Source organism: Silene latifolia, chromosome Y (assembly GCF_048544455.1).
Source record: "Silene latifolia isolate original U9 population chromosome Y, ASM4854445v1, whole genome shotgun sequence".
Lineage (NCBI taxonomy): Eukaryota > Viridiplantae > Streptophyta > Magnoliopsida > Caryophyllales > Caryophyllaceae > Silene > Silene latifolia.
The window spans coordinates 305,558,824-305,586,606 of record NC_133538.1 but is presented as its reverse complement, the minus strand read 5'-3'; the positions used below and the strand labels follow the sequence as shown (position 1 = coordinate 305,586,606).

Here is a 27,783-nt window from a genome sequence, read left to right as displayed (position 1 = left end):
GAATCCTTGCCCCTCTGAGTCCTGGGTAAGGCAACAACAAAATCCATGCTTACATCTTCCCATGGTCTATCTGGTACTGGTAAGGAAGTATATGGACCAGCCTGGAAAGAGCTCTTGGCTTGTTGACAGACTGAACATCTTCTAAGAATGACCTGGACATCTCCAATCATCTTGGGCCAATAGAACTGATCCTGAAGAATGTCTAATGTTTTTTGGACCCCAAAGTGACCTCCTAAGCCTCCCGAGTGTAATTCCCTTATTAGTAGATCCCTGTAAGATCCTCTAGGCACACACAACTTGTTGCCTTGGAATAACAACCCTTCCTGCAAGAGATACTTGCTCCCTGGGATCTTTTGTCCCTTAGTTTGAGCTATCCATTCTTCTGAAAAATCAGGATCTTCCTTGTATATTTGTTTCATAAATTCAAACCCAAGGACTTTGTTTCTCATGACTGACAGTAAGGAGTGCCTCCTGGACAATGCATCTGCCACTACATTTTGTTTTTCCTCCTTGTATTTGCTGGAAATAGTGAATGACTGTAAGAACTCCACCCACTTAGCATGCTTGTGACTCAATTGTGTTGACCATTAATATATTTTAGTGCCTTATGGTCTGAGTGCAACACAAACGGTTTAGGCTTCAGATAATGATTTCAGTGCATCCGGGCTCTGATGATAGCATAAAACTCTTTATCATAGGTAGAGTATTTCAATTTAGCTTCATTTAACTTCTCACTGAAATAGGCTACTGGTTTCTGAGTCTGAATTAAAACTGCTCCAATGGCAACTCCACTTGCATCACACTCCACTTCAAACAGCTGATCAAAATCTGGCAGCTTCAGGATAGGGGTTTCACACATCTTCTTAATTCTTTCAAAGGACTACTGATCATTGTCAGTCCATTGAAACTCTCCCTTCTTCATGCACTCAGTGATTGGTGCTACAACTGAACTGATGTTTTTAATGAACCTTCTGTAAAAGGAAGCTAATCCATGAAATCCCCTAACTTCAGTGATTGTTTTAGGGACTGGCTGAATTGCTAAGATTTTCTCCTGGTCCAATAATATACCCCTTCCAGATACAATGTAACCTAGAAAGGTCACCTCTTCAACCACGAAGGTGCACTTTTCTAGCTTGCCAAACAGTTTCTACTCCCTGAGAATCTTAAAAACCACTTCAAGATGCCTGACATGATCTTCCCTACTGCTGTTGTACACCAGTATGTCATCAAAGTACATCACAGCAAACTGTCCTAAGCATGGCCTCAACACTTGAGTCATCAACCTCATGAAAGTGCTGGGTGCATTTGAGAGGCCAAATGGCATCCGAAGCCACTCATATAACCCATGCTTTGTTTTGAAGGAAGTCTTCCATTCATCTCCCTCTCTAATTCTCACCTGATTGTACCCTTGCCCGAGATCAATTTTAGAGAAAATTTTGGCACCACTCAGCTCATCAAGCATATCATCAAGTCTTGGAATTGGGAATCTATACTTGACAGTAATATTTTTAATGGCTCTACTGTCAGTACACATTATCCATGTTCCATCTTTCTTAGGAACAAGCAATATAGGGACTGCACAAGGACTTAGAGATTCCCTGACAAAGCCCTTGCTCATGAGCTCCTCAATTTGGTGTTGTAACTCCTTGGTGGCTGCTGGATCACTCCTGTAAGCATGCCTGTTCGGCAGTACAACACCTGGTACAAGATCAATATGGTGTTCAATTCCCTCAAGGGTGGCTGTCCACTAGGCAGTTCTTTTGGAAAAACATCCCTGAACTTATGGATCAAAGGTTCAATTTCTGCAGGCAACTTTGAACCCTCCTTTTCAGGCACTTCCTTGGATAGCAGGATCAATACAGGTTGCTCCTGTTTTATTTCCTAGATCATGGCAGCCTCAGACAAGAACAGTACACCCCTGATCTCTTCGGGCATGTTTGGACTCCCATAGTTTATTTGATTTGGTGGTAAGGGGGTCAGGGTGACCTTCTTACCTTCATGCTTGAAGCTGTGAACATTCTCCTTTCCCTGATGAGTTGTATTCCTGTCAAACTCCCATGGCCTCTCTAACAGCAGGTGGCAAGCATCTATGGGTACAACATCACATAGTACCTCATCCTTGTACACTTTCCCAATAGAGAATGGAACTAGACATTGTTTGTCAACCTTAACCTCTGCTCCCTTGTTTAACCATCTGAGTTTGTAAGGATTTGGGTGATCCTGAGTCACCAAATTCAGCTTGTTGACCATGGTGATTGAAGCCACATTGGTACAGCTCCCTCCATATATGATCAAGTTATAAACCCTTCCCTGAACTGTGCATCTACTCCTGAAGATCAGGGATCTCTGATCAGCTTTTAAGGGTAAATGTTGTGAATGCATCACTCTCCATAAGACCAAGTTGTGCCCTGTGTCAGGGTGAGCTACAACATGATCTTGGCCTGATTCCTCCCCAGCTTCCATTTCCTCCAGCACTGGGTTCTCATCTCCCTCATACTCAACCAATCCTTCCCTTTCCCACTCTTCTACCTCCATTGTCGTCAGTGCTCTCTTAGAAGGACAGTCCTTCCTGAAATGGCCATATCCTTGACACTGAAAGCATTTGATATTTTCCTCAGTCATAGGTGGGTTAGTTTTCTGGTTCATGGAGGCTTTTTCTTTATCCAGTGTAGGTGGTGCAGCTGGTTTGGGTGTACTACCAATCCTAACACCAGTAAATGGTCAGAATGCAGGTCTAGTAGTGGTTTAAGACACTGCAGGCTTAGCCTTCCCCATTTTTTCAACTCTCAAAGACAGGTTAACCGCATCATCATAAGACCATAGGGGCATCCTAACCTTTGTAGAAATATTCTTATCAAGACCCTCCAGAAACCTAGCAATCATTTGCTCAGGTTTTTCATTAATGTCACATTGTAAGGTTAACTGCTCAAACTCCCTCAGATAGGTCTCAACTGGTCTCTCATCTTGCCTAAGTTTGGACAGTTTAATAAAGAGATCTTGAGTATAATCCTTGGTGACAAATTTACTCAACATCTTTTTCTTAAGCTTAGACCAAGAACTAAGTGGTTCTTTCTTTTCTTTAATCCTTTGGTGTTTCAGGTTATCATACCAAAGAGAAGCATATCCCTTAAGTTTCAAGACAGCAAATTTAAAGGCCTTGACATCAGTGTAACCTTTATACTCAAAAATTTTCTCAATATCCCTAATCCATTCTAGTAAATCATCAGGATTTAGGCTACCAGAAAATTCAGGGATTTCTACCTTTAGATGCTTGTCTGTGTGCTCAAGAACCTCCTCTTGTGTTCTGATGCTTTCCTTAGATTCTGATTCATATCCATGTGGTGGTTGCCCTCTCCCTGCTCCCACAAAAGAAGCCTCTGCCTCTACCTCTTCCTCTGGCAGGTGGTTGTCTTCTTGGATCATGGTTGGGAAACCACTCCATCACTACATGGACAACATTAAGTAGTGTGTCCACATTTTCTGCAAGATTTTCTATTCTGGTTTCAATACCAGCAAGTCTCTCTTCACTCATGGTTGTTTTTGTATTTTTGTTGTAGGTAGGGATAATGAACTCACAGTTTCTCACAACCCAAGACTAACATAAAGGTGGAATTGTGTTAAACCTTGATCTGATTACCAATTTGCAGTGTCAAACCACAGGCTTGACACAAAAATTTAAACTTTGAAATGAGACCAACTGTACTTGTTTTGTCAGGGTGCAATGAACTTTCAGAATTTGATTAAAAATACCAAATGGCCTGCTAAAATAATGAAATTTGGTGACAAGCTAGTTAAATGAATAAACTAACTCTGATAAAAATTTCAGAAAATTTGAAGCACTCTAAGTAATTTTGGTAAATTAATTAAAGTTGCCTGATAGAAGAAAATCAGACAAATTGACACAGGATTGATGTTGAAACTGAACAAGGAACAAGGGATATAATTATCAACTCAAATCCCACAGAATACTCACAAGGAAGCAAGCTAACAATTTGGACAACTTAAATGGAAAATTATCACAGCCAAGCACAGATAAAAACCAACTCAAGTTAACAGCAAGACCAAATAACCCACAGTCGAAGCACAGGATTGAATGAACCTCACTAACAGACTTTGTTCAACACCTACAGTCTAAGCACAAGATGTTAACATGTCTGACTCTTAACTACATACTAAGCACAAGTTATAGAGATTTAAAATTTAGAGAAAACTCAGGTTTAATATTCATCAAAAGCTGCCTGAATGCAGTTGGAGGAGAGGTCCTTATATAGGCCTTCCTCTTGGAAATCTGTTACAAATTTTAACCTAGAAATCTCATCCAAGGGTCAGGATTAGTTCTTAGGACATAATTAAAGTATTGAAAATATTTTACAATGATGACAAAATGATTTAAAGAAACACTACAATAAAACAACAGAAGTTCTGCACTGATAGTGACATGCTGCTTCCTAGGCTGATGTGTTGCTTTGGCTGGGAGTATAAGGACGAAATAGGTGCAGTAGGGCCTTGACTTTGGCTCTTAGGTGATATTTAAATTATGGAGAGACAAGCAAAAGCATCCCAGCAACAACTCTTCCTTGTTTAGCCAAAAATGGCAATATGCTTTATGCTTTATGTCCCTTTCAGTAGCTTGACCTTCAGTTTGATTTTCTCTTGATTGCAGTGTGAATTTGGCCTGGCTCCTTAGGACTTTTCTGAGCTTAGTTGATCAAGGTTTCAGCTAGCCAAGGTGGCAGCTGGTGGTTGAGATTGAACTGGTTCCTGTGACCTCCCAAAGCAGGTCTGGCAGGGGTTGTTAACAGGGTAGTGTGACTGGGATTGTTGCCTGCTGCCTGATCAGTGTTGCCCTGGTCCCTGGCTCCTGCTGCAAATACTAATGATGATAATGCTTGGAAGTTGATCGAAGAGATAACTACTTGAAGAGTCTATCGATCCGAAATACTCAAGAGAGGGGGGGGGGGGTGAAATGAGGATTTAAAACTTTTGAAAGCTTTTTCGATTGTATGAATATAATTGATTATTTAAAGTTTATTGATTTAACTTTAACTAATCAACTAATGAACAAATAAAACAAAGTAAATGAACGAATGAAAGAGAGGAGACACACGGTTTTTGAAGTGGTTCAATTTCACAAATCGAAACCTACGTCCACTATTCTCGATTAATAAATATAGTACCTTTCTACGGATTACAAATTTACTAACCCAACTCGTACAACTAACTCTAGCTGTAACTCAATGAGTACCGTTAAATACTCGAGTGACTAACTTACGCTAATAAGAAAGCACTAATGATTCTTGCAAAGGTTCACGTTAATGAACAAGTAAGAAATATATTGAGCACTATTATCTTATAACGATAACTTAGCGAACATACGAGTTTAAAACACACGACCTTTCAAAAATAACAAAACGGTTTTCTGCTTGAAATACACAGTTTTGCTTTGTAAAAATAAAATCAATTTTTATGCTTAAGGTCTCTTAATTAAATGTTACAAAGAGCAAAGTATTTATAGGAAGGAAAGAACAAGGCAACTCGATTTTGAGAAACCTTAATGGCCGAAAATAGGAGATATGTTAACAAATTATATCTTCTATTATTTCTTTCCTTAAAGCCTAAAAGATAATAAAGAATATTCCAAAGGATAGAATATAATATATTCAATTATTATCTTTACTATAAATTCTAAGATATGATAAGATTTTTTATAACAAGAATATCTTTTATCATAAACAAATATATTAAGTAAGATATACAAGATATGTAAAGATATTCTTTATAGAATAAAATCTTCACAAGATATACCTTAAGTTACACGAGATGTCACGGCTCATATGTCTCGTGACTCGTGCAAACCCTAGCTCAATATATGGGTTAGAATTTAGGTTTTAAGAGAGGCTTTGTTGAAACCCTAATTAGTAGCATGGTCCAACTCATAAGTTGACCCAAAACGACTACTAGTCAACGTTCAACATAAAACCGAACTCCGCACTAAACCGGGCTTAATTAAATAAATACTCTTATCAAAACATTTAAAATGAACTTTAAACAATTTTCAAAACAATTTTGAAACAATATATGTCGTGTATAATAAACTCAGCATCTCAATATTATAGTAGGAGAGCTATAACATTGAGCTCTTTTACTAGTAATGTTATAGCTGCAAAGCTATAACTTTACCAACTTAAGAAACTCATTCGTAGTTACCATTACGAGACAATCACCTATACTATTCTAATCTTCATAGGAGATCTTCGAGTATAGGCCACTTCATCATCCAAGCTTGATTAATCTTTAGACGGACTTCGTCTTCACATAATTCTTGAATGAATCTTCAGATTGTTTGATCTTCAACTGAGGCTTGACCATCATATACTTCCATCAAAATTCTCTTTGTTGCTTGTAATGAATAAGTCTAATCTAAAAGATCTTAACAAACGATTACACGCAATGAGTATATATAATATTAAAACACCTTGACATCATCAAAACATAAACATATATTCTGTATGGTTCAACAAATTCCCCTTTTTGATGATGGCAAGTCTCCTAAAATTGTGACTAAGTAAAGAGTTCCCCCTCAATATAATACCGTCATCTTAATAATAAAGATCAACGCAAGATCAAGATGATTAACAAGTAACCGAAAACGTAAGGACTTTAAAAGACAAATGGTCTTAACAAGGAGCAAGCTTAGGTAGATGCTTACCATAGACGTTCTTTCCCCCTCTTGACATCATCGAAAAGTTAAGAACAAAACTAAAATGACTAGAATAATATAAGACGAGACAAGAGATAAAACGTCATAGAGAAGAAATAAACCACGCATAACCATAAGCATCGAGAGGATTAATTGTCATACAAACTTAGGAAATCATGTTAGTGCCAATGGGCCGAATAAACAAATGTTTAAAGAGATACTTTGGCCATAATCCACAAGTATATGCCAAAATGGGCCGAATGAAGTTTGAAAAATACACCACTAGAATCATAAAAAGATGCTAAAAATAGAAGGTGCTAAATAAGGTAAGGCGAGGCAAGGTCAAATATTGCGGGTTTTGTATGGGTTCACGTAGTCGGGATGAGTACGATGTTCCAAGGCATCGAGACGATCAAAGGAACTCCTCACAAGTTGAGAAAGACTTTGAATACTTCGTTCAAAGTTGAGTATCTTCAAGGACAAAGCTTTAGTCGCCTCCAAAGTTAGTGATTGATTGTTTGCCATAGCTTTTCCATGCATAACCAAAGCACCGCCTTGACTCGTGAGAAAGGCAAGACGATCTCCATGTGGGAACACTTCCCCACGGATGGCCTTCAACTCCCTCTCAAAACCCATTAACCTCTTATCCACCTTATCCATCCAAGAATAAACCCGAGAAGCATCCAAACCCGACTCCAAAGATCGTGATGGTCCAACTTGTGATAAAACCGTAGCCAAGTTATTGGATTGCTCCTCAAACTTCTCCGTTAAGAAAGTCAAAAAACTTTCCATTTTTGCCTCCATTGCTCCCAAACCTGAATCACTAGGAACCTTCTCAACATCCTTCACAAGCAACAACTCGGGCCCATCAACCACAAGACCCATAAGCTTAATCAAGCGATCACACATACAATCCTTTGCACTCACACCGTAGCTAGCCCGTCCCACCACTTGTTTGACTTCTAACAACCGAGACACCCACATCCCATATGGAAGGTCGATTGTTGTACTAACTTTTTCCTTGGTAACCGTGAGACTTGTGTGGCCTATACGGTTTAAGACAAAACTCGCCAAATTCACTTTTTGTCCCTCTAACCATGAATAAATGATAATAGCCTCATAACTAGAAACCTTGTCTCGTCCTCCCCTTCTTGGCACAACAGTGTTCCAAAGCAAGTTTAGGAGGAACTTAAATTTTGCCGAGAGAGGACGAACAACAATGTTCCCACCGTCCGTCCCAACTTCTTCAAAATATTTTTAATCAACATCTCCTTTTCACTAACGACATTGGACCATTCAAGACTCGGATCAATTTCAATTCCGTCATCGGGAACCGAAAAAGCAGAGCAAAAATCCGAAACAGAGACCGTCACATCAACACCATTAACCAACGCATGCAAGACCCCTTTCTTAATCGACACACTAGAAAAGAATTGAACAACTTCAACCGGATAAATTGGACCCGAAAATTGACTAATGTGACTCCACCCTTGAAAATCAAGAAAATCATGAAAAATTTTAGAGCCGGCACATTAACCAACCAAGATTTAGGATAATACCTCCCTCCATGGATAGAATAGTTCAAGACACGAGAAACAAGGACACTTTCATCATGCATCAAACGAACTCGATTTAACCCTTTCCTTGTAGCGTGTTTCGAAACATCCCGGAGTAGAGTTCTTATAATACCATTCCTTACAATAACTTCGGGTTCATTAATAGTATTACCCTCATCAACACTACCTTATTATCCCCCTTAGAAAGTCATCTTCTTTTTCCCTCGGACATCGTGTCGTCACGACCGTGAAACAGGGGTGTAGATGATTTTGATTGAGGTAAAGGAGAGGTAGAAGAATTTGGATTATGAGATGGTAGTGGTGATGGTGGGTTGTTAAAGTTGCGGTTTTGTTGATGTCAGGTTGATGATCGAGTTTTTGCATGGTGAGAATTCATGGTGATGTTGATGGTTAAGGGAAGAAGGTGATGATGAGATTGTGGTAATTTTTTGAGAAGAGAAAAAGTAGGCAAGTGGAGGTGGTATGGTGTACACAGCAAAGGAGGGGGGTAATTATAAGGGTCTAGGTCTAAGTCTTAGGCAAGTGGTGATTAATTTTGGTAAGTGTCAAATTGTGACAAGTATTGAAGTAGGCATAAGAGTTGTTAGGTGATCAAATTTATATGGTAAAAGATAAAATTTGGAAAGTAAGATAAATTTAAGGAATTGAATTGTGTACAGGAAATATAAGGCGTGTGATATGGAGAGCAATATAGGACATTTTTTATGTGAATTGGAAAATAAAAGATATGGTGTATCTTGTCTATTTTGATAAAAGATTAAGTTTGTATAGCAATTAAATTCTAAATGACAAATAGAAATTTATGATAAATATTTTCCTATAAACGAAATTATCCATGCAACACAATATACGGACACAGTCATACAATCTTAACTTAAACTAGTCAGTCATAAGGAAATTAAACATATACAGAAACTTAGATACCACTGATTAAACCAATTTCCAACCGTAAAGTCTCAAATCGTTCTCTAGCTAACGATTTTGTCAAATGTCTGTCCATTGTTTTTCCGTACTACAAAATTCATGTTTTATATTCCCCTTCTCAATATGGTCTCGAATAAAATGGTGTCTTATTTCAATATGTTTGGTACGTGAATGTTGTGCAGGATTTTTAGAAATTATTATCGCACTAGTATTATCACATAAAATAGGAATACATCCTACATCAATACCATAATCCCGTAATTGTTGCTTAAGCCATAATAATTGAGTACATAGCAGTCCTGTAGCAATATATTCGGCTTCAGCAGTTGAGAGAGCAACCGAATTTTGTTTCTTCGAACCCCACGTAATAATGCACGGTCCGACAAATGTGGCGACACCCGACGTGCTTTTTCTGTCTAGAAAACATCCTGCGTAGTCGGCATCGGAATAACCGACTAGATCGAAGTTACATTCCATTGGATACCATAAATACAGCTTGGCCGTTCCAATTAAATATCGTAAAATTCGTTTTACGGCCGTCATATGCGATTCTTTGGGAGATGATTGATATCTCGCACAAACGCATACGCTAAACATAATATCGGTTCTACTTGCGGTCCAATATAACAGTGACCCAATCATTCCACGGTAAGTAGTTTCATCAACTGATTTACCGTCTTCATCTAATGTCAAATTCTTGTTCTCGACCATTGGATTAGGCATAACATGGGAATTTTCCATTCCGAATTTTTCTAATTTTTCAAATTCTTCATTGGTTTGTTGTATTTGCAGACCTAGGAAGAATTTCAATTCTCCCATCATACTCATCTCGAACTCGGAGGTCATTAACTCAGAGAAATATTTAAATAGGTTTCGGTTGGTCGATCCAAAGATAATGTCATCGACATATATTTGAACAACCAAAAGGTCAGAACCCTCGGATTTTAGAAATAGGGTTTTATCAACAGATCCTCTGCTGAACCCACTGTCAAGTAGAAACTTCGATAATCTGTCGTACCATGCCCTAGGTGCTTGTTTCAATCCGTATAGGGCTTTATCCAACTTGAAGATGTGATTTTCAAATTTGCTATTCTTAAATCCGGGGGGTTGTTCAACGAAGACTTCTTCCTGTAAATACCCATTCAGGAATGCTGTCTTGACGTCCATTTGGAAGAGCTTCATTCCTTTATGTGCTGTGAATGCTATCAGAAGTCTAATAGCTTCAAGACGGGCAACAGGTGCGAAAGTCTTCTCATAATCTATTCCTTGTTGTTGATTATAATCTTGGACCACCAATCTTGCTTTGTTTCTGATAATGACTCTAGCATCATCTAGTTTGTTCCTAAAGACCCACCTTGTTCCAATGACAGATCGATCCTTTGGTCTAGGAACTAAATGCCAAACCTTGTTTCGTTCGAACTGTTGTAGCTCTTCTTGCATAGCTACAATCCAATCTGATTTTGCAAGAGCTTCATTGATATTTGTTGGTTCGATCATGGATAGAAAAGAGTAGAAAAAGCAGAAGTTATTCAAGGATCGTCTAGTTTGAACACCCTTCTTAATATTCCCTAGAATATTGTCCATGGGGTGTGAGCTCTTGTATTTCCACTTTGTTGAAGTACTTGGTTCTTCATCGTTATTTGAGCTTGTCCCAACTTCATTTGGATCGGAATTGGAGGAAGTTCCCCCTGAATCCAATCCGGGTGTTGTATTAGAGCCGTTTATAACTTCAGACTCTACACCTTGATTTGGATCCAATGTTATAGTAACATCACCTATAACATTAGTTTGAGAGTCCTTATTTTAAGTCAATGTTATAGTATTATCAACTATAACTTTGGTTTTCTCCTTTTTATCTTTTGAGGAACGATCAAGTTCATCACTTGTACCTTCAATCTCATTATCCTCTAATTCCAATTCTGGGGGATCGTCTCTTGAAAGACGAAAGTCGAGTTCATCTAAGTCTTCTTCCTCATCCTGTAAAGGCTTATCGAATACGTTATCTTCATCAAAAATAACGTGGACACTTTCTTCAATACAGAGAGTTCTCGTATTCAAGACTTTGTAAGCCTTGCTATGATCTGAGTATCCTATGAAAATCGCCTCATCACTCCTAGGGTCGAACTTACTTAACCGGTTTTTACCGTTATTGTGAACAAAACATTTACTCCCAAATCAACGAAGATGGGAGATATTAGGTTTTCGACCTCTAAGGAGTTCGTAGGGGGTTTTCTTAAGAATAGGTCGGATCATAGCACGATTATGGATGTAGCAAGAAGTACTAATGGCTTCAGCCCAAAAGTTACGAGGTAAACCACTGCACAAAAGCATTGTACGAGCCATATCTTCCAAAGTTCTATTCATACGTTCAACGACACCGTTTTGTTGAGGAGTTCTTGGTGCAGAGAAGTTATGCCCTACACCATTAACTCTACAATATTCTATGAAAGCTTGATTGTCAAACTCGGAGCCATGATCTGTACGAATAGATATAAGATTAGTCTTATATTTGTTTTGAACACGTTTCATAAGACAATCAAATTCATCAAATGTTTCATCTTTTGAATGAAGAAAGATAGGCCATACATACCTCGAGTAAACGTACAAGAACGAAGACGTACCTTGATCCTCCTCTACTCCTTACCTTCATAGGTCCACATAAATCCATGTGTACTAATTCCAAGGCTTGATTTGTGCTTACCACTCTTTTAGATTTGAATTATGATCTTACTTGTTTGCACCTGGCACACGTATCACACTTCTCTTCTTGGTCGAACTTGATTTTAGGTAACCCTTGAACGAAGTCCCACTTCTTGAGTTTGTTCATGGTTAGTGAGCTAATGTGACCAAACCGTTTATGCCATAAACAAGGATCATCAAGTGTAACTTTCATGCATGAAAAAGAGTTAGTAGGCACAGCATTTAAATCTACCATATAAACATTTTTTTTCCTGTGGCCTTCAAGAATAACATTGCTAGTTCCTTCGATTATAATGCGACAACTATCAGTATGGAAAACGACTTTGTTACCTTTGTCGCACAGTTGAGATATGCTTAGCAAGTTATGTTTTAGACCGTCCACGAGATAAACATCACTGATCGCGTGAGACTTAGAAATTCCGATTTTGCCAACGCCGATTACTTTTCCCTTCTTGTTGTCCCCGAACGTCACTTTTCCTCCGTTGAAGGGCTTGAGTGAAAGAAATAGATTCTTATCTCCAGTCATGTGTCTTGAACATCCACTGTCAAGATACCATTGATTGTTTTCTTTCACTACTTCCTGCAGAAGGGATTAGATGCAGTTTTTAGGTACCCAAGCTAAGTTGGGTCCCTTATAATTAGTTACTCGATATACTAAATCCTTTCGAACCCTAACTTGTCTAATAACTGTTTTTCTAACATTTGAGTTATTCTGCTTGGGAGGAGTTTTAGGTTTAGGGTTTAGGAATTTCTCTGGGTCTATCTTGACTGTTTCCCTTGTTAATAGATTTACTAGGTTTAGGTTGACAAGGGTTTTGTGAAGTGCTAGGTTTCTTGGGGTAGTCAAAGGCCATGTCATAGAACCAACAAAATTTATTATTCCTTACTTCGTTAGGTTCTTTAGTGGGGGTTTCCTTATCCTCGTCAACTGTGTCAGCAGTTTTGGCATGTTCGGCATTTTTTCGTATATCATGAGTCTTTTTGACACAGTTGTTTAAGATGTGACCCGTATGACCACAGTAATTGCAAATCAGATATTCAGGAAGATCAGCATACTTCCCTTTTTTGAAATCAAAATCTGAAGGTGTAGATTTGTATTTAGCGCGCTCTACGGCTGTAGCACTCATGTCCTAACCCCATCTTCATATTATTGTCAAATTGTTCGGTTAGGAAGTTTAGGACTTTTGTGCTACCCTCCCACTTATCATGGACTTTCTCAGCATGTAAGAGTAAGTCCTTCAGGGTTTTGATTTCTTCTTGACATTTCGTATGATCTGAGACATTCTCCTTTTTGTAATTGTCACGAAAGTCTTGGAACCTTTTGTTAAGAATGAGTACAACATCTGAGTGTTGTTTCTTAACATTGATCATCTCAGTTTTAGATTCCTTTAATTGCTTTGAGAGAGAATCTATCTCTTTCTTTTGGTCTAAGATCACTGCTTCATCAGATGTGACCTTAGTTTCCAAAAGTTCTTTGGCTTTTCTAAGTTCTAAAGTTATAGCTTCATTAGCAATAACTTTGGACTCTAATTCCTTCTTTTCAGCCAAGTAAAATCTAACGTTGTTGCTTTCTGTGGACATGGCCACGTCTCAGTCTGCGGATTTGGGCCACAAGCCGGTCCGCGGTCACGGGCCACCTGCACGCCCAGTCGATCTGTGGACATGCAGAGGTCTCTTTTGAAAGCCACGCTCGGCGGCGTAAAATGCTTTCGACCGGATCGCTTTAGATCGGTCGGTATCGTCTCGGCAAGGGCCGTGAAACGATGTAGAGATGTTCAGAGTCGCCACCAAGCATTTGGGGGATGCTTGGAACCCGTTCGAATCCACTTTATACTAAGGTCAACCAAGGCAAAAAGCGGTGTTTGACATAGGTACTAAAGATAAGGATTCGTCCCCCTTTTAGCATTCTATGTCTAAAATGACTCTCGTACTCCCTGGATAAGGCCATCCACTATCCAAAGGTTCTGAGTAAGGGCTGAGGGTACGTATTGGGAAGCCCTTTAATTGGACACCCAATCCCGCCCGCGTTTGCGGCCTCTACTGATCGACCGTGGTTGTTTAAGTGCAAAAGTTGATAGAACGGTTAAAATGCATGAATGCGCATCCAAAAGTTTAACCTAACATGTGAGCTTTCTAAGTCGGTTTGTTAATACAAATATCAAGCATAAGATGTCAAGTTGGATTTAGATTGATTTGCATGTGAGAACGGAAATTAAACATCCCTTTACCAAGTTCGGGTTATGATGCTTAACACGATCCATTTATTGAAAAAGGGGGTCAAATGACAAAGTGTAAAAACATAAGCTTGTCAATCTGATCCGTCACGTATACGGATGAACCGTAATCGGGATAGTCCTAGACAAGTGCTAAAAATGAGGCAGAACAGCGCCGGGCAGCCCCTCTGGGGTGCGAGCCTATTGGCGATGGAAGGGGCTCTACCCTGGTTTTGAAATGTGAAAACAGGCGGTCCCTTGGGGCGCGAGCCATGAGCCGACCCAAGGGGGGCGTCTCCTGGTTTTTGAAAAGGTTGTTTAAAACCGTATTTATGATGAAAGATTTGCAAATATGATTTCCATGACTCGGAATAATTACTATTATGTTAGTAATATTCGTTGTCGGATTTGCATGTTTGAAAAGCATAATAAAATGTGTAAAAGGAAAATGTTTGATTTGAACTAATTATGTTAAGTTCAATTATTTGTAATTAGTCAAGTTTGTCATCGTACTCGGATTAAACCGACATGGTATAAAGAACCAAGGATGATTATGAATTATGACTAATATGTTTACAAATGTAAACAAATGAGAAAAATGGTAAATAAAATAAAAGGGTGTTAAAATACCCATTAAAATGTAATTAACCAATAATATCATCGAGTCACGGAATAAACCGTCATGGTATAAAGAACCAAGGATGATTTTTGTAATGGTCAAAATATGTTTTATCATAAAAATGAATTAAAACATTTGAAATGGTAAAAACCGTAAAAGGAAAGAAGTAAGAATAAAAGAAAGTGTTGAAGGAAAGACGAACTCAAACACGGATGAGTCTGACCCGAGACCCACAAGAGGCGCGAGCTCCCTTGCATAGCAAGGAGCTTCTGTCTCAGGCCAAAACTCGGTTTTGGCTCGTCTAACCTATATTTGAATCATGTTATGCATTGTTCATGCTCATAAACTCGTAAAAACAGTAGAGACATGAAATAAATGAGTTGTTTACACCCTCAAACTTACGTGTATGATGTTTGCGACATAGACGACTTTAGAGACAAGTTTTCTCGTTGCGACTACTCACGATCAAGAACTTTAAAAAGAGTGCCTTAAAAAAGGATTTTGTTTTGAAAATATGTTTGACAGTATGTTAATTAAAACATGTTGATTAATGTTGAGTTGGTCGAATGGGTCGGTCGAATGCACGGCGACGGTACCAAACAATATCTGTAAGGCTTGTGTTTACGATCGGTAGGTCGTAAACACGTGTCGATTTTGTGACTTAGGAAGTCGAGTATAGAAGTTTAGGGAGATGTGAGGGGGCGGACTCTCGCGTGAAGTTTATGGTGTGTGATGGTGGGTATTTATAGATAAATGTGGGATGGTAGGTCGGTTGAGTTTGCGTAGAAACTAAGCAGGCACCTGCTTTAGGCGCGAGCCACCCTGTGACTCAATAGGATGTGTTGTCCCTTTCGCAAATTTGGATTTTGCATTTGTTCTAACCAATGTTTTGTTGGTTGTGATTTGTGGTTTTTGAGGTTTGCTTAGCCGTGTAAGCTTCCTCTTGGGTGATATTTGGGGTAGGTATTTTGTGTCTTTGACTCGGGTTTGACCCGTGTGAGTCGGGATTTGAATTTCGAGTCGGTTTTTGGCTCGGTGTCGTTTTTGACTCTAATTAGGGTCATTTTAATGGAAATGACATGATGAAAACATTCATGGCATTATTTTTGACATTCGAGATTTGGGTTGACTCGGGTTGACTCAGGTTGACTCGAGTTGCGGGTTTCTGAGTCGGTTTTGGGTCCGAAGACGGTTTTAACACTAAATAGGGTTATTTTAATGCAAATGAAGTTAGAAAAATTTTGAAATCATTTTTCATGTTCGAGTAGTGCATTAAACCGTCTCATGTATAGCCAATCCACGCACGCATATCAAAAACACGTTATAGTCCGATCATCATCGGGTGGTTTTTGGAAGGTGCAGATACTGGGTATCTACACTTTCTCAGCTTTAACCTTAGACTTTAACTTCTTAGCTTTAGCCTTCAGAGTGTGATTCTCTTCTGCAATTTTGAGAATTTGTTCCTTTAGATCTTTTAGCTCCAAGTCATGTTCGTGACACTTATCGAGAGATTGTTCAAAGAATTCAATTAAAGAACTTTTAGACAATTTCTTAACCCGTTTTTTAAGTTCTACCTCTTCATCGTCATCTTCGTCTGATTCTCCAAGAAAGCAATAGTTTGACTGAGAATTTGTGCTTTCATCGTCGCTATCGGAGATTAGGTCAAGACTAACGCTGCTGAGACAAAGGTTGGCTACTTCATCATCTTCAGATCCCTCGTCATCTTCTGAGTCAAGGTCTCCTCAGCACAAAGCCATCATTACTTGTTTGAACTCTTTCTTTGTCTTTTCACGTTTTGTCTTGTCCTTGATTTTCTCCCATGTAGGGCAGTCCTTGATCATGTGATCATATTCTCTATACTTGAAGCAACCTCTGTTTGCGAAGGATGACTTTGATTCTGTAACCTTGTTGTTGGACGACTTGTTGTTGTTGTTATAGGATGATTTTGTTTGTTTGTTTCGAAAGATCTTATTTTTGAAACGGCGTGCAAACAGGACAGTTTCATCCTCTAGTTCAAAGTCAACTTCTTCGCTCATTAAGGCCATACTCGTATTACGGCTTGGTTCAGCGTCATCTTTGTTAAGAGTAATTTCATGGGCCATGAGAGCACCAATGAGTTCTTGGTAGCACCAATTTCATGGGCCATTAGACTACGTATAAAGGCTCACCAGCCATAAGAAGGAATCATACCTGAGGCATCTTCGGGATATGTCCTTGCGCGTTTGTGGACAAAGGCTCGCCAGCTGTGATACGGAGTCGTACCCGAGGCATCTTCGGGATACGTCCTTGAGTTGTATCTTATTTGCGGACAAAGGCTCGCCAGCTTGATGCGGATGTGAAGGGGCTCGCCCGCCGCGGTGCGTTGTAAGGCTCGCCAGCCATGGTGCGTTGTAAGGCTCGCCAGCCAAAGGAAGGAATCATACCCGAGGCATCTTTGGGATATGTCCTTGAACGTTTGCGGGCAAAGGCTCGCCAGCTGTGGTAAGGAAATGTACCCGAGGCATCTTCGGGATCTGTCCTTGGATGTGTGCGGACAAAGGCTCACCAGCCAATGGTAAAGGTGCGTTTTGAGGCTTGCCAGCCATAGGAAGGAGTCATACCTGAGGCATCTTCGGGATATGTCCTTAGATAATTCTCGTTTGTGCGCAAAGGCTTGCCAGCCATGTTGAAGGTGCGTATAGGCTCGCCAGCCATGCATGGTCGAATGATCGACTGTGGGAAATAGCCTGTGTGACTTCCATTTGAAAATTGGCACCCGCTGGGGAGTTATAAACTTCTCAGGACTCGCCGGGGATATGAGTTGCTTTTCATCGGGGGAGGTAGCGTGTGCCATGTAATCGATCGAGGGTTAAAGTCCTTGGACTTGACGGGTTGCCGTTTGTTGGGAAGAACCCAGTACACAGTTGGAGTGAGTTTGTCTTCTCAAGATTACCTGCATGGTTAGTGACCACACAAATCCGCAGTGGAATAGACAAGCACGTTGAATGCAAGCATATAAGCACATAAGCATGTGAGCAGTTAGCATATAAGCAACTAGCATGTAATATCTCACGCAAAGGGAGATAGAAGTTTTGAAAGGTTTGAAGCTTAAAGGCGAGCCTTGTTACTCGTAGATATGTGATTTGATAGATTGGAGACACGTGACCGTTGTGACATTTGACTCACAGGGACGCATCTTGTGGATCGACAAACGAGACGGTCGTGAACGTGATATAAAGTCGGTATTGACACGACACGGGGATGACCCTGACAGACTTTGCTTATGTAAGTGCAACTCCTAGCCAAGATACGGTGACAGCGCGTATCAGATCATCGGAGTAGAAGATCCGCTCGACTGGGGAATAAGAATTGATTATCTTCGCCAGACACCTTTGCCTCCGTTTGCTTGTTTGAGATCCCTTCTCGAGGTATAATGATTCAGAGAGCGGAACCAAGACCTTGTCATCGTCCGAACCGAGCACTAGACTAAAGGAGGTTTATTTTGGACTGTAGTTGAGACTGAAAAGGTGTTTGAGGATAAAGGATGGGTGGCTTCTCGAAAGAGAAGCCCCCAGAATGAGAAGGTGGGAATTTGATAAGAGCATGAATGGGAGACGTCTTAAGGAAGAAGCCCCCAGTAAAGAGGTATAAGATTAAATTTTGCGGCTGGGTGGGCTGCTTTTGAGGATCGATGTTAATGGTTGAGATTGAAATGGGTGTGCGGTTGCGTCCTTGTTGGGGGACTGCCTACGTATTCGCGTGTGTGCGAAATCAAACCAAATCGTAGTTCTGAGCTGTGTGTGCAATGGGTTGCAAATTAAGGTGTGAAAGTTGAATGTGTGTGGGGGTGTGGTTGTGCCCTCGTAATAGGACTGCCTACGTATTCGCGTGTTTGCGAAATCAAACCAGATCGTAGTTCAGGGTGTGTGCCTAAGCGAGATGTTAGGACCTTGAAGTGATTTTGAGGTGTATGGTTGTGTCCATGAAAGACTGCCTACGTATTCACGTGATGTGAAATCAAACCAGATCGTAGTTCAGAACGTGTTTGTGCGCCTAAGCGAGATGTTAGGACCTTTAAGTGTGGAGGTCACGACGGTAAAAGCCGTTTGGTGACTCGAGAAATTGATTTGAGATAATTCCCCTCGATCATGAATCGAAGAGGTGTAATTTGTAAAAATGTTCCTTATCATGTGAGCACACTAAAAAGTGGACCCTAAGGGTAGATTGGGTATGTCCCGTTCTCGGTAGCAAAGCATATGAGGACTCCGTATCTGGGTCAGGGTGAAAAAGGCTTCAACATTATGGAATGTGAAGCTTGTTAATAATGGTTTGTTTGACAGATAAAAATATGGAGTTGAGCGTCACGACGGAAAATTCCGTTTGGTGACTCGAAGGTTGATTGGAGATAAATACCTCTTGATCATGAATCAAAGAGGTGTAACTTATGAAAAAGTTCCTTATCATTTGAGCACACTAAAAAGTGGACTCTAAGGGTAGATTAGGTATGTCTCGTTCTCGATAGCAAAGCATTCGAGGACTCCGTGGGGTTTGTGGTGAAAAATGGCTTCAACATTAGGGAATGTGGATTTTGGTAATAATGGGTTCGCTTTACAGATAAAAATCTGGAGCAAGAATTTTGTGGTGTTTAGGCAGAAGGGTAACGGCTTGTAGTGTGGTGCGGAATGGGGTCTCCGGCTTGATGTAGCCTGAGCACGAAATGGTTGGTAAATAACATGGGATCAGATTTCCATGTTTGGACCTCAAAGGTTAAGGTGTGATATTACGAGCTTGAGGGGGAATCCTCAGAAGCCTAGATAGTTCTCCTTATAACTGTCTCTAGAAGGACTTAAGGGTGAAGCGATATTGGTTTTAATCTTGAGGGAAATCCTCAGGATCCTAGATAGGTCTCCCTGTAACAGTCTGTAGAAGGACTTAGAGGTGAAGGAGTTTTGGTTGAGGTTTTAGTGTTTGGTGTTTTGGACTTGTGGGTCCGGGATTTGATGTGTTGGACTCGTTGGTCCAGGCTTTGGACTTGTTGGTCCTGGTCTTGGTAATTTGGACTCACTTGTCCAGGATTTTGTGTGTTGGATGCTTTCTTTGGATTTTGGCCTTTTTGGGAAAAGGGTTTCAATCTTGTTTTGTTTTGATTTTGTCTTGAGTCTTAGCCTTGACGTTGGGTGAGTAGCCTTTGGCTTTGGTTTTTTTGCTTTGAGCGAATTGATTTCGGCTTCGGTTCTTGCTTTGGCCTTGAACTTTGGCTTTGGGCGAATGGATATTGTCTTGGGCCTTTGATTTTGGCCTTTCGCTTTGACTTTGGATGAATGGATATTGGCTTGGGCCTTTGATTTTGGCCTTTCGCTTTGGCTTTGGGTGAATGGATATTGGCTTGGGCCTTTGATTTCCGCTTTTCGCTTTGGCTTTGGGTGAATGGCTATTAGCTTGGGCCTTTGATTTTGGCCTTTCGCTTTGGCTTTGAGGAAATGGCTATTGGCTTGGGCCTTTGATTTTGGCCTTTCGCTTTGGCTTTGAGGGAATGGCTATTGGCTTGGGCCTTTGATTTTGGCCTTTCGCTTTGGCTTTGAGGGAATGGCTATTGGCTTGGGCCTTTGATTTTGGCCTTTCGCTTTGGCTTTGGTTTGGAGATTGGCCGAATGGCTTTCGACCTTTTGGTTTTGGTTTTTGATTTAGCTTTGGCTTGGATGGATTGGTTCTTTGCCGTCCTTCGTTTGAGGGAGGTAAAGGTGCAGACGGGGATGTACCCGTTGGTGAGAGGTTGAAATTTGGCGATGGGATGTTTTTTGTGGGGAATGGGCTTGCCTTCCGTCATTGATCATGAACAAGGAGATGTTCTGGTTTGTTATCTGGGTTCGTCGTAGGATTCCCTTTATAGAAGCTCGTTCTAAATTGGGTGCTAAAGAAAGGTTTCTATTGCCAGACATGGAATAGGTAAAGAGAATGGACACGGAGTTTTGGGTCCTTTGCTTACTCGGTATGGAACGTCACTCGAGTGTACTCACGTTGAATTGGAACATGTTGTTTGTTTTAAATCAACTCTCAAATCAATTCTCGTTGTCAGTGGGAAATGGTAAAGAGGAGAATATATGATAGCTGGAAATTGTGCTTTTATTTAGATAAATAAGATGTTAGCACAAACTCGATGAATACATGTGAATTATGGGGACAGCCCCCAGTTTGTCACTTAGGAATAAAAGGACAGACACTAGGATAGATATGAGAAAGCCTAAGACTCGGACTCGGACTCGGACTCAGACTCAATCGTGGCTACGGACTCCTAATCATCATGTTCCTCCTCGAAGGTTTCTTTCGCAACATCCAGCGGCTTGATTGTCTGGTCTTGAGCATTGACCCACTTGAGCACTTCACTCTCGTTGTTGGGAATGATATGAGGACAATAGTCCATGAGGCTATTATCTCCTTGCAGAAAGAGATGTTCATTAGGGTTGTCTTCATCACTTGGTTGGCATAGGGATGAAGCTATCAGTTCCTGGTTGTCGATCATATCTTCAATAACATGTTTCAGTTTGAAGTATGTTTTAGTGTCATGACCATTTCCTCGATGATATTGGCAATAGGCGTTGCCGTCCCAAAAACGGGATTTCTTGCATTCAGACGGGTCCGGAGTGGGCCCGATTGGTTGTAGCTTCCTTTCAGTTATGAGCTTTTGAAGAGCTTCGGCATAGGTTGTGTTGAGCCTAATGAATGTCCTTTGAGAACGTTCAACCTTGCTGTTTGACTTTAGACATTCAGGAGGATTGTCCGGACTGAGAGGTGCAATTATGATTTTGCCAGCTTCAATCATATCTTGAATGGCATGCTTGAGTTTGAAGCAGGTTTCGATGTCATAACCCTTGCCTTGATGGTATTGGCAATAGGCCTTTCCGTTCCATGAACGACCTCTTTTGTGTTCAGGTTTGTCCGGAGTCGGACCAATGGGTTGGAGCATTCCTTCTGAAGCAAGTATCTCCAGAGCAATGCCATATGTTATTCCCAGATCTGTGAATACCCTTTGATGTTTTCCCACGGTTCCCACTTTTGTGTTTTTAGGGATGTTTTTGTTTTTGTCAATCCTGGGCGGAAGCAGGATTGGGTTGTTGTTAGTGGGAAGTTTTTGGGATGTTGCTTATAATTTTGAAGGGTATTTTGGTGAGGCAATTTCTTTATTGGTAGGTTCATGGATGTGGGAACCATCGGACTCCTCCTCATTTTCAACAGTTGTTGGTTGGTGAACGGAGGGTTGGTTTCCTTGATGGTTAGGATCATTTTCGGTATTACCAAACCTTTTCTCCAAATTAGCTACCCGGGTATTCAAATCATCGATAGCCACTTGCAGCTTTGAGAATATGTTGTTGATGGAGACAGAAAGCATCATTATACCGCTTTGTATGCCATCCTCATCAATTGCATGAATTTCCTCATCGTCAGGAGGGCTGAGGTGAGAGCAGTCTAGGGAAGATTCCTGACTGTGTCCAATAGGGTTTTCGGGAGGATTGTTTCTGTTGTTTGTTGAGGGAGGTAATGGTAACTTACCCTTTTCAATCATATCAAGGATGACACCTTTCAGGGGGAGACAAGTTTCAGTATCGTGTCCGCGACCTTGGTGATATTGGCAAAACAGTTTTCCGTCCCATCTACGACCTCGCTTGTTTGGTAGAGGGTCTGGAGTTGGACCATTTGGTTGAAGTTTTCCTTGGGAGGTTAGCCTTTCCAAGGCTGTGGTATAAGGCATACTCAGATCAGGGAAGGACCTATGAGGTCGTCTGGTTTTGGTTTGGTCGTTGGCCAGTAGCCGACTTTCAAGGAGCTTAATCCTTTGCTCAATATCAGAAGAGAGAAAATTCTCAGTTGCCATTTTGTCCTCAACCTGGGAGAGACGAGTGCTCAAGTTTTCCACGGTAGCTAGGAGTCGAAGGACCATGTTGTTGGTTTCAGCAGAAGTCATGGCAGATGAAGGTTGATCAGCTTGTTGAGTTTCTGGTTGAAGATTGATGGCACCCAAGGGGTTCCTATTTGACATAACGATAGGCGTTATAACTGGTCTTGGCAAGGGATTGCACAAACAAAGGCAAGTACGACACATATGTACAAAAGGCAGTTTTGTCGTGAAGACGCGACGACGTGAGCAGTTTATGAGTTCATTAAAGATCGTGAATGACCTCTTGTGTTTGAACTCTTGGTGCATGACTTTGAATTTAGACTCGAGTGTCAACTTTGGCATAGTGATGCCTAGACAGACGACTTATGACGAGATTGGATGTGCGTTACTGGCGTGACGCCGTTGGACAAGACATGTACGCAAACTTGACCTTTGACCCGTAATGTAGGGGAAAGATGGGTTTAGAACCCGACAAGTTTTGACTCTTATAACGCCATTGAATATATCTCGATAGTTAGGCGACACGGCCTAGACCAGAAGGTAGGTACTAACTTCGGCCGAGATCTGACGTTATCTAGACGTCTTGACTTGAAATCGACTGGACTCTAATCGACTCGAGGCTGAATCAGAAAGGTGGACTGAAATTTTCGAAAATAGAAATTTTCAAAAAGATTCATTTGTCGTTTTTGACGACGCTTCAAGAGTAGGGATCTTCAAAATCGATCAGTTGAAGAGTTGTCTTAGGTTTGTTTTCAAAAGACAGTTTGAGTTGAAATTGCGGCGGCTCTGAAAACAAAGTGGTGTTTCCAAAGACGGTTTTTGAAATTCCGAATGACGGATTAGAAAATCAAGAATCGAACAAAATGGCCATGAAAACGGTTAAGTTTGTTTTCAAAGGATTTAAAATTGGGTTGAAATTTAGAAAACGGTTAGATTTGTTTTCAAACATTTGAAATTTGATTGAAATCTGAAAACGGTTAACTTTGTCTTCAAAGATTGAGTTTTGATTTGAAATTTGAAAACGGTTAGATTTGTTTTCAAAGATTTGAAATTGTATTTGAAATTTGAAAACGGTTAAATTTGTTTTCAAAGATTTGATTTCGAATTGAAATTTGAAAACGGTTAGATTTGTTTTCAAATATATGAAATTTGATTTGAAATCTGAAAACGGTTAAATTTGTTTTCAAATTAAGTTTTGATTTAAAATCTGAAAATGGTTAGATTTGTTTTCAAATGATTTGAGTTTGAATTTGAAATTTGAAAACGGTTAAATTTGTTTTCAAATGATTTGAAATTGGAAATTATGAGGATTGAATTCGTCATTCTGACGGGTTAGAAAACCACTTTAACCTTTGAAAGACGGTATACAAACCGAAAATTGTGAGAATTGAAATCGTCATTACGACGGCTTAAAAAAGCCAAATTTGATTTCGAAAATGAGATTTGAAATTTCGAAAGTTGCACGGGTTGAAATCGTCATTACGACGGTTTGAAAAATTGATTTCGAATTTTGAAAATTCGAGGGTAGAATTCGTCATTATGACGGCATAAAAAGGCGCTTTGAGAATGCAACGGTTGGCGGCAGACCGAGTTTGAAATGGCCATTATGACGACGTAAAAGGGTATTTTGAAATGGTTTGTGAAAACCAAGGTTTGAAATCGTCATTAAGACGGCATGAAAAGGTGCATTTGAAACGGTTGTAAAAACCGGATTTTGAAATAGCCATTATAACGGCATAAAAAGGTGCTTCGAAATGGTTGTAAAACCCGGGTTTGAAAATCGTCATTACGACGGCCTAGAAAGGTGTGTTGAAATGGTTATAAAAAACCGGATTTGAAAATCGTCATTATTACGGCCTAGAAAGGCGTGTTGAAGTGGTTATAAAAAACCGGGTTTGAAAATCGTCATTACGACGGCCTAGAAAGGCCGTGTTGAAATGGTTATACAAAATCGGGTTTGAAAATCGTCATTATGACGGCCTAGAAAGGCGTGTTGAAGTGGTTATAAAAAACCGGGTTTGAAAATCGTCATTACGACGGCCTAGAAAGGCGTGTTGAAGTGGTTATAAAAAACCGGGTTTGAAAATCGTCATTATGACGGCCTAGAAAGGCGTGTTGAAATGGTTATAAAAATCGGGTTTTAAAATCGTCATTACGACGGCCTAGAAAGGTGTGTTGAAATGGTTATAAAAAAACCGGATTTGAAAATCGTCATTATGACGGCCTAGAAAGGCGTGTTGAAGTGGTTATAAAAAACCGGGTTTGAAAATCGTCATTACGACGGCCTAGAAAGGCGTGTTGAAATGGTTATACAAAATCGGGTTTGAAAATCGTCATTACGACGGCCTAGAAAGGCGTGTTGAAATGGTTATACAAAACTTGGTTTGAAAATCGTCATTACGACGGTCTAGGAAGGTGTGCAACGGTCGGCGAAAGACCGAGGTTTGAAATGGCCATTATAACGGCGCGAAAGGGTGTTTTTGAAAGTTTGAAAATGTCACGGAAGGACTTATGATCAAGTAGCACATAAGCATTCGCAGTTCATTATATTATGCATTATGCTTGACACGGGTTTTGGCTTAAAAGGGTGGGTTACACACCAAGCGATCAAACCCCGATTTGCGAGAGGGATACCAATCCAAACAAAATGTGTAAGGAGGGTGCCCTAGCCTCGTGCTCGAAAGTGATGAAAGCTTCTTGACGAAACAGAAATGTGTAACGTCAATGGTATGCTTGACTCAATCGGGATTCGAATTGCGGGGATGAGAAAACTCACGCCGACGAGACGAGCCAATTGGTCGATAAAGGTTAGGTTGTGGGCCCGGACAAGGAACCCGATTTATGACCGTAATATCAATTAATGCACTTTAACCACGATCTCGTTCGAGTTTCACCTCTAAGGATCACAAAGACACAAGTGTCCTAGTTTCCCCAGCGGAGTCGCCAAACTGTGGACATGGGCTACGTCTCGGTCTGCGGATTTGGGCCGCAAGCCGGTCCGCGGTCACGGGCCACCTGCACGCCCAGTCGATCTCTGGACATGCAGAGGTATCTTTTGAAAGCCACGCTCGGCGGCGTAAAATGTTTTCGACCGGGTCGCTTTAGATCGGTCGGTATCGTCTCGGCAAGGGCCGCGAAACGATGTAGAGATGTTCGGAGTCGCCACCAAGCATTTGTGGGATGCTTGGAACACGTTCGAATCGACTTTATACCAAGTTCAACCAAGGCAAAAAGCGGTGTTTGACATAGGTACTAAAGATAAGGATTCATCCCCCTTTTAGCATTCTATGCCTAAAATGACTCTCGTACGCCCTGGATAAGGCCATCCACTATCCAAAGGTTCTGAGTAAGGGGTGAGGTTACGTATTGGGATGCCCTTTAATCGGACACCGAATCCCGCGCGCGTTAGCGACCTCTACTGATCGATCGTGGTTGTTTAAGTGCAAAAGTTGATAGAACGGTTAAAATACATGAATGCGCATCCAAAAGTTTAACCTAACATGTGAGCTTTCTAAGTCGGTTTGTTAATCCAAATATCAAGCATAAGATGTCAAGTTGGATTTAGATTGATTAGCAAGTGAGAACGGAAATTAAACATCCATTTACCAAGTTCGGGTTATGATGCTTAACACGATCCATTTATTGAAAAAGGGTGTCAAATGACAAAGTGTAAAAACATAAGCTTGTCAATCTGATCCGTCACGTATACGGATGAACCGTAATTGGGATAGTCCTAGACAAGTGCTAAAAACGAGGCAGAACAGCGCCGGGCAGCCCCTTTGGGGCGCGAGCCTATTGGCGATGGAAGGGGCTCTGCCCTGGTTTTGAAATGCGAAAACAGGCGGTCCCTTGGGGCGCGAGCCATGAGCCGACCCAAGGGGGGCGTCTCCTGGTTTTTGAAAAGGTTGTTTAAAACCGTATTTATGATGAAAGATTTGCAAATATGATTTCCATGACTCGGAATAATTACTATTATGTTAGTAATATTCATTGTCGGATTTGCATGTTTGAAAAGCATAATAAAATGTGTAAAAGGAAAATGTTTGATTTGAACTAATTATGTTAAGTTCAATTATTTGTAATTAGTTAAGTTTGTCATCGTACTCGGATTAAACCGACATGGTATAAAGAACCAAGGATGATTATGAATTATGACTAATATGTTTACAAAAGTAAACAAATGAGAAAAATGGTAAATAAAATAAAAGGGTGTTAAAATACCCATTAAAATGTAATTAACCAATAATATCATCGAGTCACGGAATAAACCGTCATGGTATAAAGAACCAAGGATGATTTTTGTAATGGTCAAAATATGTTTATCATAAAAATGAATTAAAACATTTGAAATGGTAAAAACCGTAAAAGGAAAGAAGTAAGAATAAAAGAAAATGTTGAAGGAAAGACGAACTCAAACACGGATGAGTCTGACCCGAGACCCACAAGAGGCGCGAGCTCCCTTGCATAGCAAGGAGCTTCTGTCTCAGGCCAAAACTCGGTTTTGGCTCGTCTAACCTATATTTGAATCATGTTATGCATTGTTCATGCTCATAAACTCGTAAAAACAGTAGAGACATGAAATAAATGAGTTGTTTACACCCTCAAACTTACGTGTATGATGTTTGCGACATAGACGACTTTAGAGACAAGTTTTCTTGTTGCGACTACTCACGATCAAGAAATTTAAAAAGAGTGCCTTAAAAAAGGATTTTGTTTTGAAAATATGTTTGACAGTATGTTAATTAAAACATGTTGATTAATGTTGAGTTGGTCGAATGGGTCGGTCGAATGCACGGCGACGGTACCAAACAATATGTGTAAGGCTTGTGTTTACGATCGGTAGGTCGTAAACACGTGTCGATTTTGTGACTTAGGAAGTCGAGTATAGAAGTTTAAGGGAGATGTGAGGGGGCGGACTCTCGCGTGAAGTTTATGGTGTGTGATGGTGGGTATTTATAGATAAATGTGGGATGGTAGGTCGGTTGAGTTTGCGTAGAAACTAAGCAGGCACCTGCTTTAGGCGCGAGCCACCCTGTGACTCAATAGGATGTGTTGTCCCTTTCGCAAATTTGGATTTTGCATTTGTTCTAACCAATGTTTTTTTGGTTGTGATTTGTGGTTTTTGAGGTTTGCTTAGCCGTGTAAGCTTCCTCTTGGGTGATATTTGGGGTAGGTAT

The 27,783-nt window shown here is 40.4% G+C and overlaps 1 protein-coding gene across 1 annotated transcript; it reads right to left on the bottom strand.

Annotated features, from left to right (window-relative positions):
* Nucleotides 1–880: 880 nt before the first annotated feature.
* On the bottom strand, nucleotides 881–3,423 carry LOC141631093 (uncharacterized). The gene is made up of 4 exons (XM_074443812.1): nucleotides 2,819–3,423; nucleotides 1,995–2,704; nucleotides 1,172–1,698; nucleotides 881–1,051 (listed from the first exon to the last, which is right to left on the bottom strand). The coding sequence occupies exons 1-4, from the start codon at nucleotides 3,421–3,423 to the stop codon at nucleotides 881–883; spliced, it is 2,013 nt and encodes a 670-aa protein (XP_074299913.1).
* Nucleotides 3,424–27,783: the final 24,360 nt, after the last annotated feature.